Raw genomic sequence first — 17,682 nt, 5'->3', positions numbered from 1 at the left:
CACAGATAAACATGCAACGCCCTACGTGCATTTTGAGGAAGGCTGTGTTGGATCTGCTCGCAACTGCGTGCCACTCGGAGCAGGAGCCTTGGAGACGTGAGACGTTTGCAGCTCTACTGCTTCCCAGCTTTGTGACCTTGGGGGGTGTCTGCTGAGATTGCAGCAGGGCTCCCAGCTAAGCCTGTGGGTGGCAAGAACCTTGAGACTTAGGAGGCAAGGCCTCAGTGTCCTGCCAGTCTGCTCGGGTGGGAATGGCTGAGAGAATGGCCCTTTCCACCCTCTTTCCGCCCTAGCCCTACTCGTTCTGCTTCCCAAATGGCATCCACAAGGGTTGGCTTTCCGCCAGCTGCCTTCCTGTTGCCTGGTCAACAACCGGGACTCTACCCCTGGTCCCGGGGCAGGGCACGATGGCACGCGTGGGAGGTGAGCATCTTCTGCTCTATCGGCTCCGGGATGCTAGCTGGGGACCGCAGAGCATCCCCGGGCTCTCTCTTGGCCGGCACGTTTGAAACTCCTCGGGTGCGGTACAGCTGTGGTCCCTGAGGCTTGCTTGTGGCTTTGCTGGAGTCATGTGGGGGCAACGATGGGAGGGAGGGCACAGGCACATCCACACTGTTGGGTTTTCCCCGTGGCAGAGCTGCAGCTGGCAACCTTTCCTCTCATCCCGGCTCAGCCAGGCTGCTTCAGGGCTATGGAGCCTTACAGAAATCTGTCTTAACCTCCAGCTCCAGAGGCCAGAGGAAAGGGCTGCTCTCTGGGGCCCGTGCGCTGGAGAGGAGCATTAGTGTAGATGGGTTTCTTTTGTTTGCACTGCATCACGGAGGCTATTTGAACACTGCCCATTTAGGACTGCAACAGTGCTGGTTTATGGTTATATCCAAGAGAAATATGCACCCTGATAGATGTAGGTGTCTAATCCACCCATCGGCCAGAGCTTAGGAAAATATTTACCTTTTAACATCTGTGCTGCATTTTCCACTGCGCAAACACACATCTGCTTGATGGAATGTCTACAGAGTTTAGATGGGTTTAAAGCAAGTTTTCTTAGTAACCATATAGCTCTGTCTTGACACGGGCAGTCCTGGATTTGTGGTTGGGAGGTTTTTCTCAGATCAGCTCATTGTTTGAAACAAATAGCTCTCGAGTTTATAAAAGGAAAAGCTTGAGGCAATCCCAGTAATTGGACCTTTAATAACCCCTCACCTCTTAGTAAGCTATTTGGTGCAACAGGGTTAGAATTTTCAGCCTGATTCTACAACCAGTGTGTTTCAGGCTGGGGGCGGGGTGTGTGACAAACCCCACATGCGTGAAGGAGGACCTTCACCGCGATACTAAGGTTTGAAAATGGGACTTCCCTCGCCACTCCTTCCCCAGGCTCCATCCTCACCCTGGAGAGGCATGAACCTGGATGAGAACAGTCTGTCCTTTTAGATGGCAGAGCTGGGCCAGGGACACCAGGGAGCTGATTCTTCCCACACCTCTAAGGGCGGCAGGTTGAGTTCTCAGTGGTTTGGGCCAAAGGGCTGTGAGCTTGTCTGCACCTGTGAGCTTCCGTCACCTTCTGGTCTAGGACACCTTTGCCGCACGGGATCCAGAAAGTGAAGCCGGGCAGGCCGAGGCTGTGCCTGAGGCTGCTCCGTGCACCCGGCCGCTAACTGACCCCTGATCTCACGCTCGGCCAATGCTGCAGCACTGGACCTCCGTCCCCCGCTTGGTGATCCCCCCCGAGCCGCCCAGTCTTTGAGAAAACACGCTACAGCTACATCTGACACAAGTCAGCTCGGGAAGAGACACTTCAGCCTTGTTTTTTCCTTTTAAGTGGTTTCCTCGACTGCAGTAAGGGCCATGAAGGATAGCATTATACATGCGTGAGCATATGCAGTATTGAAGTTATTTTCCTTGACACTGAAAACTCCTATTTCTATTCTCAGCCAAGTTCAGTCAACAGATATTTACTCGATTCCTACTGTGAGCCAAGCACAGGGCAAGTCTTCAAGGAGGAAAGAAATTTCTAGGTCTCAGTGAAGCACGAGAAGCCCTCGACCGCGCATTTTGCAGCAACGCCCCCCACGCAGAAAGGGAACGTGGGGTTGGTGACAGCTGCCTGAACTCCCCTCTAATGATGATGCTGTTTGTGCTGTAAAGCTCCGTCTTGCTGTTTTTCAATATAAAGAATACACCGATGAAAAACACGTGGGCAAATTTACCTAGAAAACTCTCTGAGGCTGCCCGTAACCTGGGCTGGGAGTGATGCTTGAAATAGGGAGGCCCGTGGGCTTGGGGGAAGACAGCTTGAATTCTACTCGCCTGGGTCAGAGTGTGGACAGATTGCTCTGGGCTTCTCCCCACCGCCCTTCCTGCTTGCTTTCACCCTTCTCTCCTTATTTACCCCTCCTCACTGCCCCGCCTCGGCTGCCCCGGCAAGCTCTAAGGGGTAGGCCACCGAAGGACAGCATGGTGTGGGTGTGTGGGGTTGGGACTGGAGGGAGAGAAAACAGACAGCGATGCCAGCTTAGCTTCTACTCCATTTCGATGCTGTGTCCTATTAAAATACGTTACCTCGTCTGCTGCTTGCTGGTCCCGCAAGGCAATCACATTCCTAATGAGTTTGTTAAAAAAGCCATTCAGTTCATCTCGGTTCTTATTGGGCAAAATCCGGGCCAGTGGGACCATTATGGATGGAAATGATACTTGAAAGAGAAAAACAAAAGTAGCATTGAAAAGGGGGTGAGAATAAACCAGGGCTATTAGATGCCTGTTGCCAGGAAGCGAGCCCTGGCCTTGAATCGGTCTTTTGAAGGCCTGTCTTCCCCTCTGAACTGCCACTGCTCAGAGCAGGGTTCTGTCTTATTCTACCTCGGGACCCCTTACCTTTCCTTGCACATAGTAAGCACTTGATAAATGTCTGTACAGTTGAATCCCCACTTCCATCTACCCCTCAGGTCTCGTGCTCATAGGTTAATTTCCCAGGTCCTAGAGATGAGGGTCCAAGGTCTTTGTATTTCATCAGGAAAGAACAGATTGTAGGCCATGTTTCAAGTCTTAGCAAGTGGTAGAAGCCGATCTACTTACTTAACTTTCTGGTCATTTGCATTTTTTATTTTCCTTTGGATCATTTTCCCCAGAGCTGCCACCTGAATTGTTTCTAAGAGCTGCCACTGTGGCTGCTGACAGGGATGCTGGCCTCGTCCCCTGTGGGCACGTCCCTTACCGTGCCATGTGCAGCCTGTGCCCTTGCCACCATGCCCTGGGCATGACAAGCCTCCATGACGAGGCTCCCTCCTGGACGGTAGCCTGGGCCGTGGGCCAAGCCCGTCTCTGGGGAGCTCAGCTCAGTTCAGCTCCTCAGCATTCACGGTGGGCCTACTGTGCACAGGCACATGTGGGAGCCGGGGGAGAGGACCCTAATGGATCCACGCCCCTTTTCAACAGTGGGAGCCTGAACCAGATTGACACAGCAGGGAGGGAGGGCTTGGAGCGGCAGCAGCCATGGAACAGCGGACCCACCTGCCCTGCAGGGCGCTCCATGGTTGATGGCAAGGGCATTTCCCTGGAGTGCAGAGGGTGAGGGGCGAAGGAGGAGGCTGCTTGGACCCCCAGAGCGACAACTCCTACGATGTCAGTGCAGAGCAGATGGAGGTGACTGGGGCTTCCACAGAAATTGACTCAGAAATGGGAATGAAACTAACCAAGGAATGAATAGAATTTACCAGCCCAGCAGAATGGTTAGGAATTATGGCAATAATCAATAACCGTAATAACAACACTTCATTGCTTCCATAAAAAGCAAGAAGATGCCGGAATTGGCCAGAGGGTAAAAACTCACTTCTAAAACAGAAATAAAATAAATGGACTGGTCTCCACAGCATTCGGTAATCTGCTAGTCACCCATCACATATGATTTCTAATTCACTATGCGTTGGCTTCAAGCAGAGAAGGGTTCTAAGGAGGAATTTGCTGGGGGTGAGAAACATGCCCTAGAAAATGAAAGGTTTGGGTTCCAGTCTTGGCTCTGCCTTTCTAAGCCTCAGTTTTCTCATCTGTAAAGTGGGGAGGAGAATGCCTTCCTGATGGGGTGAAAACCAGCACTAACAGAAGCGATGCAGGCAAAGCACTCAGCCCGGTGCACGGCGGCCATGCTCGCTAAGGCAGCGATGAGCCAGGCCAGGGCTACCTGTGTTGGTAATAAGTGGCTCCAGACTGGTGCAGAGGAGCCTGGGCGGCTCCAGGAAAACAGGGGCTCTGCAGGGAAGACTCTGCAGGGTGACTCTCAGAGACACCCTGAGTACCCTTTCCAGGTGGCAGGGGCTGAGCCCCAAAGCCCTCTGGGGCCACCGGGGTGTCACGGGGTCTGCCCAACTTGCCCAATTTACCCCCCCTCCACAGGAGCTGTACTTACAGATTAAAACCAGGATCGGTCTGGGGATGGAGGTTGCGAAGAAGCGCCGGCAGTGCTTCACAAAGGGGTGCCCGGGAGCCTTCTGGGAGTTCACCTGGGCGCCAAAGGCGACGCTGGCAACCACATCTGTGGTGTAGCAGCAGTAGCACCTACGGGAGAGAGAACAGTTTGCGTTTGGAAAGGACTCAGCCACGGGCCTCCCCATCATACCCACTCCTGGAGGGGCACGACTCCATTGTCTACCTGTTTGAAAGGGGAGCTTCTGGCAGATCCGAAGCGAGGTGGTGGGAGAGGAGCCCCCAGGATTAGATCCTGGGGGCATGAGAGCAGAATTTGAGGGGGAAACATAAACACATAACAGCCGATCTAGACAAAGATGGGGGAGGGGAGGAGAGCCTCAGGTATTCAACTTTCAGCCTTCCTTCCGGTAGCTGCAAACCGGACTCAGTCAAAACCAAGAAGTACACTTTATATTTTCCTCCCCAGGAAGGAGGGAAAACACTTGACCCAAAGCCTATGTGCTTTACAGAGGCCTTGCAGAGCCCATCCAAGGCCAGCATCTAACGATTGATGGATGTACAGCAAATTGTGATTGATGAAATTAACAACCTGATTTTCTAGTTTTATTAGCTCTGTCTCCCTCTTCTTCCTAGGGATTTTACAGTTTTCATAAGAGCAACAAACAAAAAACCAGGGCCCTTTTAGGCTCAAATAAATACAAGACAAACTTTGGTACCAGCTTCATGAACATATGTATATTATTATAGGAAACACACATTGCACTTTAGAAACAGACACAAGGAAAAGTGTCTGGCAGTAACTTCAGAAAAATTAACCTCTTAGGTTCTAGGAAACCTGCCCCCCAAATGGCCGTTTTAAGCTAGAATAATTCTTTTTTGCTATGTCATAGGGGTAGTCAGGTTGCTTCTAAAAAGGCTCACAACTGGGTGTTCATATCCTTTTATAATGAAAAGGTCTATTTTTCTGGCTTGCGGTAGGCACATGCTTAGTTCCTTTTCTTCATAAATTCTATAACCAATCACTTATCATTAAGGACTACACGACATTTCCTCCGGGTGACGTCTTTTATTTTGACTGTTTTTACTGAAAACATTTCTATAATTGATGACACATTTCCCTGTGACAGCAAAAACAATAATTCGACTACTGAATGTGATTTCATCTGATCCTAACTGTTGACGCTGTAAAGGTTTTAAGAGTTGTTTACTTTGTTTTTATGGCTGCTGGGCCCATCTTATCTTTACCCAACTCACCATCTCATGACCAGAGAGAATGTAGAGGAGAGAGTTTTGTAAACAATACGGTAGAATGTAAATGCTGGTGATGATTATGTTATTATTTTATTAACAATGATAATAAGAGCGAGTTGGCTTCTGGCTAATCTGCTGTGTGACTCTTCATCTGGTATAAACCATAATTTAGCGCAGGACAATTAGGCAAAAAGCCAGACAGTCAGTCGTTTAAACTGAGGGCCTGCCACTAAGTCCTGGCTTCTAGCCTGAGAGGTGCCACCGTTTTTCTTGAATTAAAAATGCATGGACTCCTCCTCCCCAACCCCCCGCCCCCCAGGACCCTGTCCTTTCTGCCCAGACATATCTTGCCCACTCCTGGGTCTATAGAGGTCGGAGGGCAAGTCCACCCACAAAACACTGCCCACTCAGGGTTCCCTCCACAAGCCACAACCCCCTGGGCTTCGTCTGCTTTTGCTTCACATTTTCCGTGGTTTTCATTTCTTCTTCTCCGTCCACCCATACTTTTAGGAGCTTCTAGCATTTCCATAGTTTGCTGGTCCCAAGGTAATTGTCTGGCAATTACGTACAGTTACAAGAAGCAGCAATTCGAACGTGTGATTTCTCATCTGTAATGTAGCCATGCAGCGCCCTTACCTCTGGATGTCGAAAGCGTCCCTGGATTCTGCGTAGTGCTTTAAATGGGCCAGGAGCAGGTTGCAGGCTTGGCTGATTAGAGGCATCATCTGATAGCAGATAACAAAGGTGTAATTAGGACACCATGCAGGGAGCACACCTAAATGAGCGGCAGATGAAGAGGTTATATGGGGTGCTTCCTGGAAAAATGGTCGTCATTTCGAATGTAGCTTTCATGCACCTAAGATTCAAGAGGAAGATCTAAAATTCACAAATATTATAAAATACGATTGCTGTAAACGTCTATTTTAGTTTAAGCAATCTGTTTTTTTTTTGAAAGCAAAAAAGAAGGAAGGATTTAGAGTAAATACTGTGAAATAATTATGAAAATGATCATTAAATGCTTAGAAATGAGACTCAGTACTCAGTTTCGTGACATTTGGTTAGCATTAGAGAGTAAATAGACCACAATCCATATGTACCAACTCTGGAATTAGCCCAAATCCCTGTTTGCTTGGTTCCAATTATACTTTAGATCCTCCACTAGAATATAGAATCTCAGTATTGAAAGGAACCTGAGGTCATCCATTTCAACTTCTTGTTCAGTACAAAAGTCATTTGTACAGCATGTGGATGGATGGTTATTCACTTCTGCTTAAGCTGTTTAAACCTTCAAATATAGGGAACCCTAGACTTTAAAAGCCTTCAGTGCCCATGCAGGACAACTACTGAATTTCTTTTTTTAATACTAAAATGTCTTTATTATGGAAAACACCTAACATTCACACAGAAAGAAAGAATGGTATTATGAACGTTCATGTAGCTGTGACCCACCTTCAACAAACTTAGGTCTCATTTTGGCTACCCACTACATTGACCCCAAAAGTCCGGCTTGAGTGGGTGGAATTCTTTGTGGAGCCTGATGGGCACGCACGTGACCTTTTATTCTCTCCTGTATGTTTGAAAAGCCAAGTCGGAAACGACGAGGGGAATCTTTTTTTTTTTTTTAACATCTATTTATTTATTTTCACCATCTTTATTGAGGTATAATTGCTTTACAATGTTGTGTTAGTTTCTGCTGTATAACAAAGTGAGTCAGCTATACGTATACATATATCCCCATATCCCCTCCCTCTTACGTCTCCCTCCCACCCTCCCTATCCCACCCCTCTAGGTGGTCACAAAGCACAGAGCTGATCTCCCTGTGCTATGCGGCTGCTTCCCACTAGCTATCTATTTTGGTAGTGTATATATAAGTCTATGCCACTCTCTCACTTCGTCCCAGCTTACCCTTCCCCCTCCCCGTGTTCTCAAGTCCATTCTCTACGTCTGCATCTTTATTCCTATCCTGCCCCTAGGTTCATCAGAACCAGTTTTTTGTTTTTTTTTAGATTCCATATATACATGTTAGCATATGGTATTTGTTTTACTCTTTCTGACTTACTCCACTCTATCTGACAGACTCTAGGTCCATCCACCTCACTACAAATAACTCAATTTTGTTTCTCTTTATGGCTGCAGAATCCTTTTAACCGGTGTACATTATGGGCAAACATTGTAGCTAAAGCAACATGCTGTGATACATTGTTCTGAGCATTTCATATGGAAAACATACTTTGAAATGTTACTTATGTTTAGAGTTTACTTTTTTGATACCAAAATATCAGTTCCTGAGATCAGGAGAGACTTTTGTCTGTTTGTTCATTTTTGTATCCCCAGCACTTAGAACAGCACTTGGTATATAGTAAAAATGGAAACAGCATTTCAGGTGCAATCCCGTAAATCATAAATGGATCCCTTCCCTGCAAGTCAGTCGCAAAGCCAGGGGTACATGTTGACTTTTTGGGAAGACACATAACACAGACAAATATTGACGTTCAGGTCAACGAAAACCACAAGGTGTTTTTCCACGAGTCATCATCACGTGCAGTTGGTTTTTTGACCCTCGAGGGTCCATTCGTTGGAAAGGCTTTACACTGACCTAACACGTATTGCTGTAGAAACTTGTCCCACCATTTGTTCTGAGCAGAGCCATCTCTTACCTGCCCTGAGACAGTCAGGTGATTGGAGAGGCCCAGCAGGGGGGCCAGCCTGGGCTGCTGCTGCCCGAGGCTGCAGGATCCCATGGTCTCGTTGGACCCCTCCTTCCTATGGCCCCCTCCAAGCCAGCCCCATGTGCTCTGGGATGTAAGGAAAGTACTGTGTCCCCAGGGACCCCACTGCTGGCTGTGGGAGTTGGTCCTGAGAAGCAGAAGGGCGCCCCTGTTGAGTGAGACTGAGTGAGCTAGTCTGAGTTCAGGGCTCCATGGCCCGGGGCGGGGACAGTAGCCTGGGTGGCACCTATGGGCAGCTGGTCAAGGAGCAGATGTGCAAAGCAGAACACACCTACACACCCAGTGGAGGGACGGCAGAGCGTCTGAGACCCTCCCCTTGTATTTTGTTGCCGGGACTCTTAGAGGGAGTATCTGGAGAGGAAATCTGGGGAAAAAGAACTTTCTGCTCATCAAGCCATAAGGGCTTAGAGCACTGGGGTGATTGTACTCAGTGTGGGTGGACCAAGGGTGTGCTCACACATTCAAATGTCATCTCCTGTGTCCTTGGCTATTCCTTCTTTGTTCCATTTGGAATTTGGTCAGTGTGCCTTCTAAGCCTTTAGTTTGTCGCTATGTACACAGGATCGGACACAGAGCTGTGGCCCTCCACTAGACTTTAGGCAGCCACGGAATTGGTCAGTATCACTGTTTCCAGCTCTTTGGTCAGCTGTGCGTGAACCTAAGTAAATATCCCCCAGGCAGCATCTTATCAATGTCAGTGGTGGAGGACTTGCCAAGTAATTTGCCAGAACAGAAGTATAATCTACCTCATCTACCTATCCTGAAGTCCACTCAAAAAAAAAAAGAGGAAAAAATGAGGATGACTCTCCTGAATTACTATCTTGGTAATTCTGAGTTGGACGCTTATGACTGCTGCGTTCTTTTCTAAATTCTCACAAGCCATCAATTTAATAATCCATCAGTACAAAAGTGTGGGCAAACGGGTCACTTCTAGTAGCCTCTAGGCTTTTACTCTCAGTAAAGCTCTGACTAACTTAATGCTGGAGAAGTTAGTACTCTCTAAGTCCCATTTCTATGACTAGCTCACTGACTACATTCCTTCCATTATTTTAATAAAATTAGCGGTACAAGTGAACTATACCTTAATGCGATCTCATATACCAAAATGTCTTTTAGATTTATTTCAGAGGGATAGTAACATGGTAAAATGAAGAATACTGTTTGAAAGGAAGTCTCTTTAGATATCAAGCTTGAAGCTTCTTTCATGCAACAAAGCTGGGATGCAACATAAAATTTGATTTACACGCAACTCTTCAGAAGCATGCCCTGTGTATAAAGAGGGGTCTCTCCATATTGAATCCGATCGTATGCCTGGACAGTGCAAAGTGGAGGCTGGACCAGCTGCCCACCATCAGTTCTTCTGTGTGCTGTGGTTAGGCTGCTTTGTTGTCGGCTGGCGTGATTATAATTTCTACCACACTCTGCCTGCTGTCTGTTGAACTGAATGGATAATGACATTTTTACGTAGGTTAATGTGATATGAGATGGGGCATGTAATATGAAAAATGTTTTAAAAAGCAATGCAGAGAAAATATTGTAAGACACTGGAGCATGATCTGTATGTTGGACAATACCATCACTTCAGGTTTTCTTCCTTGCATTATACCCAAGCAGTTATGGAATATTTACTCTTACATGAGTTGCATACAAACAAAAGCTCTCTTTGATGGGCTTGCAATCATCTTTATACAATCCACAAACCCCACAGTTATTCCCCTAGATTTGCAGACAAGCAGGCATAGGTGGCTTGTGCAAACACACATGCACAGATGAATGCACAATGCTATCATCACACAGATCTTAACAAAAGACTCTCATTTGGTTGTTCTGTTTCATCTTCTTTGTAGGATAATGAGTGAGTTCTATTTTTGTTTTTTCCACATTTTTTTCATAATGCACATATGTTATATTCATAATCAGAAAAAATATTAATGTTATTAATTTTTAAATTAATGATTAAAAAGAATGATTTGGGGGAAGGATTATAGTCCAGCAGCCAAGCCTGGGGATAAAGTTTCCCATTTTGCATCTCTCACCTCTCACATTGGTTATCTTTTTATTTATTTTTTTTAAATTTATTTATTTTTGGTTGTGTTGGGTCATTGTTTCTGTGTGAGGGCTTTCTCAAGTTGCTGCGAGCGGGACCCTCTCTTAATCGCGATGCGCGGGCCTCTTACTGTCGCGGCCTCTCTTGTTGTGGAGCACAGGCTCCAGACGCGCAGGCTCAGTAGTTGTGGCTCGCGGGCTCAGTAGTTGTGGCTTGCAGGCTCCAGACGCACAGGCTCAGTAGTTGTGGCTCGTGGGCTCAGAAGTTGTGGCTCACAGGCTCAGTAGTTGTGGCTCACAGGCCTAGTTGCTCCGCGGCACGTGGGATCTTCCCAGACCAGGGCTCGAACCCGTGTCCCCTGCATTGGCAGGCAGACTCTCAACCCCTGCGCCACCAGGGAAGCCCCCTGGTTATCTTTTTTATAGATGATGCTGAGTGTAAGGATGGTCAGATTTTTGGTAACTAGCAGTAACCATCAAGGGAAAAGCACCATCCTCAGCCTGGGAAGGAAATTCCCCAAGGAAGGAAGTCCTTGCTCACCTGGAGTTTACTGTATAATTGCTTAGTTTAAAAAAAAAAATGGAATCTTTACTGACTGAGTCTGAGGAAGTGTGAATCAAGGTGTAGACAGAGGACAAGAGAGTTAATTCCAGGAGGTAGAGGGGTCTTCTCGAGGCTAAGACTCTGAAGTTGTAAAATACACTTGGCCTGGGGAGAGAAAACACTCAAAGCCAATAATTAGGTTTCCTCTCCTTGGCACTTTCTAGTTGTGTGATGGGCAAATAGCTTAACCTCAATAAGTCTATTTATTCATCTGCAAAATGGGAATAATAATACCTCTGTTGAAGAGTTGTGTCCAAGATTAGAAACAAAATGTGTGCAAGTTTTAGAAGGCAGTGAGTGTTCCGAGCCTGGCGGCTGTCCTCTGGAAGAGTCCCATGCTCCCAGACTGGTTGGGATGCCCGGCATCATTCTCTCTTCTCTTCTTCCACGCGGACAGTGTCCTATTGGATCCACCTGTCTTGCCTCACCATGTTAACATCACTTCCTCTCTTACATCTGTCCCTTCATCTTTTTCTCCCTAGGGACCACTCTAATTCAGGCTTTGCTGCTTGTAACCTGGAACATAGCTATCATCTATGAGGTATCATCTATGAGATTCTTGAGAACAAGGACCATATCTTAAGCATCTTTATAGTCTGGGTACCTTGTATAGTGCCTGGCACATAGATGTACTAAGAAAACAATTTCAGAAAGTACCTCCTGTCTTTTCACTTTTAATCCATCCTGTACTCAGTCACCAGATTGGTCTTCTGAAAATACTTGTCATCTGTGCAATGTTTTGTTAAAATTCTTTGGAGATTCCCACTGACTTAGGGATCGCATTGTTGGAGCCTTTACTGCCCCCAACTAGGAAGCCGCCTGCTCTTAGGACACAGAACAAAGCTTCTTATCCTACCCTCCAAAGCCCGCTAAGAACTGAATCCTGCCAATAACCATGTGAGTAAGCTTAGAAACAGATCTCCTCCCGGTTAAGACTTCAGATGAGATCACTGCCCAGGCCAACAGCTTGACTACTTGACCTTGATGCAGGGGCACCCAGCTAAGCCATGCACAGATTCCTGACCCACAGAAGCAATGAGCTAATAAAGGGTTGTTGTTTTAAGCTAAGTTTGGGGGTAATCCGTTACACAGCAAGAGGTAGCTAATACACTTTCAGGGACGCCGTCTTCTGGCAACTGCTGTATGTTGTCACGTGTATTATTGAAGTTTCTGGTACTTGCTCTGTTAGAAATGAGCACAACGCAACACATTCAGTTGATTCTGCAGAACAGGATGTGACTCAATATTCCTTGAGGGCCTTGACATAGAAGGTATGTAAGAAACGTTAATGGAGTGAGGTGCTCTTTCCATTGCAGCATGAATGCAACGCAGTTTGCTGGGAGCTGGCCCTGAGTGAAAGACCTGAGACCCATGCTGGTTCTACCTCTTACTTTGGACAAGTCGTTTGAATCTCTCTGAACTTGAGTCCTCACTCACTCCCAACTGAGGGGCTATTTGCAATGAGCTGCAGAGTCCCTTTCCATGGACACGCTAGGATTCCGAGGTCACTAGGCAGCAGCTGAGACAGTTGCTTGGGGACCATGGAAAGAGCAGGCAGCTTCCTAGTTGCGGGCAGTAAAGCCTCCAGCAATGCCATCCCTAAGAAGGCCTTTTGACATCGGTTTGACGCACTGACTTCAGAATTACATAAAGATCTAAAAGGCAGAATCTGATTTTATGCTTACATAATTTAATAAAAGTGAGACTCCAGATCCACTGACTCCTGGCTTGTTGCTTTTTTCTCCAAAATCAGCATCCACATTCCTTTTGCTCCTCAGTTAATTAACTTCTAGGTTATAATTTTGCTCAATGCAGCTCTGATGCCATGAGTTTGAAAAGCAAACAAACACGCACAGTTAAGCCTCTGGAGCTCCTGGAAGTTTGCGGAATGGAGTCAGCCTGAGTGCTGGGGGCAGACACGTTTCCTGAGCAGGGAGAGGGTCTCTCCTGTGTCAACTCAGACTTCTAAACTGAGATGCCCACCCCCCCTTCCACCCCCCCACATGGATGTTGTGTAGGCTGGGTGCCACACCTGTCCATACACGTAGAGGGATTCAGAGAAGAGCCCGAGCAGAGGCTACCACTTTGAGATCAAACACGGCCCCTGGGAGCCACCCGCCTGGGGGCCACGGCAGAGCAGAGACTCCAGAGGGACCCCTTGCGGTTTCCCTGCTCCGCCCCAGGGTCCAGGGGACGTCTGGCATCTTGGAGGCTAAACAGCTGAAGTGGAAGCCCTCTTCCTTACTCACCCCCCCCCCCCCCCCCCCGCTTTCAAGGATTTAATAGCTCCTCACTCTACAGTGAAGTTTGTACCAAGCCTTCCCCTGACACAGAACAGCCGACTCCATGCCTCTACCTCTTCTTCCAGTTTCTCCTCACTAATCCCTTCAACGTACGCCGTGTTCCAGCCAATATGTACTCCTCTGGTCCCTGAACACACCCTGTACTTTCCGTCTAGATGCCTTTGTTCCTGCCGCTCATTCCACCTGCAACGCACCTTCTCCCTCCGTCAAAACTCAGCAAGATCTTCAGGGCTCAGTTCCAATGCTGCTCCCCGCCCTGCCCCCTAAAGTGGTTTCTGATGCTCAAGAGAAGATGTGCGCTCTGTCACTGTCCTGGTAATAATGTAGGAGTTTCTGCACCTTCTACATTATAAACCCCTTAAAGACGGGAGCTGATAAATATTGGTTGAATTTTATGAATTTAATGTTTCATTCTGTTTGGCATTCTTAGACCTGTTTATAATGCTGTTTAGGAACTCATCAGAGGGGGATTTTCTGAATAAATAAGGGTCAGCTAATGGAGATGGGAGATGGTATTTAAACATATTATTGGATTAGAAAATAGAAAAGTAATATGTTAGAGTGCTCTAAACTGGTGACTAATAAATGTAAAATTAATACCAGTTAACGAAACTGGTAGCCTCCTTCTGCCACCCAGATATTAAAAATATCCATGACTTATTTTATGCAAAATCTCCCGCTGGTAAGTATCAGCTCTAGCCGTCTAGGTGAATAATCAAGTGTCATTTCTAATAAGTCAGTGGCTCCTGTCAAGAGTTGTAACCAATGAGAACTCACCCTGACGAGGTGGTGGCCACTGGTGTTGCCAAGCAACAGGCAAGCTGGGAGGCACATGTAGATGCTCTTTTAGATTTAACCAGCGGCACGTCAGACTGACATTATGATGCTGGCAAAGGAAAACCAAATTATAACCCAGGATGGGGTGCCCATGAGGAAGAGTATGTTTTCTTTTGAATGCAAATGGAAAAGGAACATGTTTAACCAGAATTTAAGCAGTCCATCATTATACCAGTTTTAATTAGGAGACTAGGTGTCAGTGGAATACAACTGTGTTGCAGGATAATGGTCTCTTGCTGCTAGACAAATACCTAGACGTTCTGGAAACTGGGCAACTGGTCAGGCAGGGACAATGTATTTTCAGACTCTGAAGTATTTATTACCACAGCCATACTTGGTTACAATGACTTTCATTTTTATTGTCTGGAAGGATTAAGAAATAAAAGCAAATATTAAAAATAGGCTTCTGGGAGCAGATGCAGCCCAGAGAAAGCTGCTTGCTCCAACATTGCTGGAAGACCATGTTCTGTGACAGAAGCCCTCGTGCGTGATTGTCTGAAGCGTTTACAGTGAAAATTTTTTTTTTTTTTTTTTTTTACAGTGAAAATTTAAAGGCCAAACTAAACTGTGATGATGACTGTAATTCTGCAAAGACTTTTGCTCTGAAATGGTCATGGCTAGGCATTTACTCATAAGCTGGCCAGATCAACTTAAATTTTTAAAAATTGTAGTCATTCCCGAGCAATATGTCTTCTCCAAGGCAGGAAAGGACTAGAGGGAATAATAACCACATCTGTCTCCGTCTTTAAGATTCGTACATTATTGACTGTGTCTTCCTGACAGGAAACATCTGGATGAAAGTGAAAACTTAGGCATTGAGCTGGATCAGCAGTGACTGGGAGGGATACCAGCCTTCCCTGTAGGTCTGATTTTCTGACTTTTCTTTCTTTCTTTTTTTTTTTTTAATAGTCTGGTCAATCAAGATTTTATTATGTGTGATTTAAAGGTCATTAAAAATGCTGAAGCTAATTCTTTTTTGTTTTTTTCTGGCTGCGTTGGGTCTTCGATGCTGTGCGCGGGCTTCTCATTGCGGTGGCTTCTCTTGTTCTGGAGCACAGGCTCTAGGCGCTCGGGCTTCAGTAGTTGTGGCGCGTGGGCTCAGTAGTTGTGGCTCGCGGGCTCTAGAGTGCAGGCTCAGTAGTTGTGGTGCGTGGGCTTAGCTGCTCCACAGCATGTGGGATCTTCCCAGACCAGGGCTTGAACCCATGTCTCCTGCATTGGCAGACGGGTTCTTAACCACTGCGCCACCAGGGAAGTCCAGTCTGGCTTTTCTTTAGCTGAGTCCCCATGTGCAGAGATATGATTTGCTCTTACTCTTGGGTGACACACACAGCCAGCTTCAGGCTCTCCTGTTTGGAGCTGCCAGGTCTCTTCTATCCACTCAGTGGGTCACCATCAGCTTAGTTATCTGGACAAATGAGCAAATGTCCACCACTTTTACTGGGCTTTGAGGACTGAGAAGATTTGAGCTGCCATATTGGGTTGGATCCGTGGTCCATCCAATGTGGAGCTTGGTCTCTGCTAGAAGTACTTGGTAATGGAGTTCCCCGTGAATCTACCTCCAAAGGCATGGTGCTCAAAAGCCTCCCTTCTCTCGGTAGCCGACTATGATATTAACGCCCCATGTTTTCACTTATTGAAAACTTATTTGAACCCAGAATAAACAAAATTAAACAGACTTATTTACTGCAGTTTTCTCCCCAAGCTTTTAATATGCACAGTGAATCCCTATGTGTAGAGGAAGCCAGTTTACAATATTTTACTGAATTAGATGACCATGGGGCCTTTCCAATCCTCAATTTCAAATCCTTTTCCCTGGTAGTTATTCATAGCTTGAAGTTCGTCATCGTATAAGTATGGTTTACATGCTTTTCTCCTAAATGTATTATTTTATTCTTGCTTGAAGGTTATCTGACACTTTTGTGCTGACTTACACAATCTTAGAAGAGTCTTAGAAACTCACTCCAACTGATTTAATATTTTTCAAACCAGAAGAACTTAGAGAAATATACAAATGCATAAATTTCATGGTAGTCTCCCTCTCTCAGATGAATTATAAAATTTAAAAATAAAATTAGTGTTAACCCGGGTCCCCAGGGAATCCCATTATTTGTGTATTTCCTCAGAGAAGGATTAATTCAGCCCCAGTTTTGTTTCTTGAAACTGAATCTATTTACTTCCTGACCCATAATAAATTTTTACACAATCCCAGCGTTACTTATTAATAGTCTTTGGTAAAGAATCTAGCAAAAGAGTCTGTAAAAATCCAAGTAAGTCTACTGGTTGCCCCTTTAAAAAAAATTAACCTCTTAGGAGATGGGGTGAAAATTCCGATAGGCTAATCAGACAGAATTTTCCCTAATAAAAAAATCAGTTGTTTTCCCAGCAATGCTCAGCCATCCTTTCATATAAATCCCGATAACTTGTCTGTCACTGGACTCTGATTTTGACGGTCTCTTCCGGGATCAGATATGCATCAATCAAATTTTCACTGGTTCTCTATCTCTCTATATTATCCCTGGTAAGACATAAACCAAAAACCAATTTTATTTTAAATAAAACCATGGATTCATGATAGAATGCTCAAGTTTAAAGTAACTTTCAGGCATTGTTGGCCGAGACAGCCTAATAGCCACACAAATAAAGACAGTGCCATCCAGAACTTTATGAATATCAATGACACCTACAGTCACAGGGAGTAAAGTACTTAACTTAGGCTGCCAGGGGTTGAAGGAAAAAGCCTCAGAATTCCAAGGGAAAACGCATCTTTATTTCAAGAATAAACTCTCAAGTTTGATAATAAAAGTCCCAAAGCAACTTACTAATTCAGAAAGGACTGGAGATTATTGACATTCCATAGCTATTTGTGGGAAAACTGAGCCAGGTTCCCATGTCCCGGTGGAGTGCGGGCTCCCATGGGTTCCCCGAGCTTCTCTCTTCTGTCTCCTCTGCCCCAGGCCCTCGGTGAGCCTTCTTCTCCTCTTTGCGTCTCTGTGACCTGCTTTCTCTATTTCTACGTATGCCTAGACTTGAGACCCTCTAAAGAGAAAGCCAACAGGCGGCCACATCCTCTTATGTAATTTTTCTTTGATGAAATTATTTCCCTTTTGTTTCCCTTTTATCTCAGTTGTAACATATATCCTTAGGTAGAAAGCTTCTTGGTTCTGTGATTCCCTATCCATCCATCCATCCATCCACCAATCCAGCAAATCACTGTTGAGTGTCCGTTATGTGTGTCATTGCTATACAGTTAACAATAAAGAAAAAATAAGTAAAATAAATGGAATGTTAGCTGGTGATAGTACCACAGAGAAAAATAAATCAGGGGAGGAGGGTGGGGTTCTGGGGCCCAGCTCTTACAAGCCTGGGGAGTCTGTGGGTCTGAGAAGGTCAGACGAGGGACCAAGAGGAAGACTTGCACCGCCAGTGCTTTCCAACAGGGCTCTAACCAGAATCGTGCCAGGGCACTTGTAAAGCATACAGATTCTCAGTC

At 46.0% G+C, this 17,682-nt stretch overlaps 1 protein-coding gene across 2 annotated transcripts in view; it reads right to left on the bottom strand.

Moving 5' to 3' along the window:
- Window positions 1–17,682, bottom strand: part of TBXAS1 (thromboxane A synthase 1) — a 149,934-nt gene that overhangs the window by 52,159 nt on the left and 80,093 nt on the right. Inside the window, exons 7-11 of one of the 2 annotated variants that reach the window (XM_065884397.1) lie at window positions 7,158–7,237; window positions 7,072–7,108; window positions 6,307–6,395; window positions 4,400–4,548; window positions 2,560–2,690 (exon numbers count right to left, since the gene is read on the bottom strand). In XM_065884397.1, coding sequence (XP_065740469.1) covers window positions 2,560–2,690; window positions 4,400–4,548; window positions 6,307–6,395; window positions 7,072–7,108; window positions 7,158–7,237 — 486 coding nt within the window. The remainder of the gene's footprint in view (window positions 1–2,559; window positions 2,691–4,399; window positions 4,549–6,306; window positions 6,396–7,071; window positions 7,109–7,157; window positions 7,238–17,682) is intronic. The other variant, XM_065884398.1, reaches the window with a different exon arrangement.

Source organism: Phocoena phocoena, chromosome 9 (genome assembly GCF_963924675.1).
Source record: "Phocoena phocoena chromosome 9, mPhoPho1.1, whole genome shotgun sequence".
Taxonomy (NCBI): domain Eukaryota; kingdom Metazoa; phylum Chordata; class Mammalia; order Artiodactyla; family Phocoenidae; genus Phocoena; species Phocoena phocoena.
The sequence above is the reverse complement of the archived record's forward strand: the minus strand, read 5'-3'. Positions and strand labels throughout refer to the sequence as shown.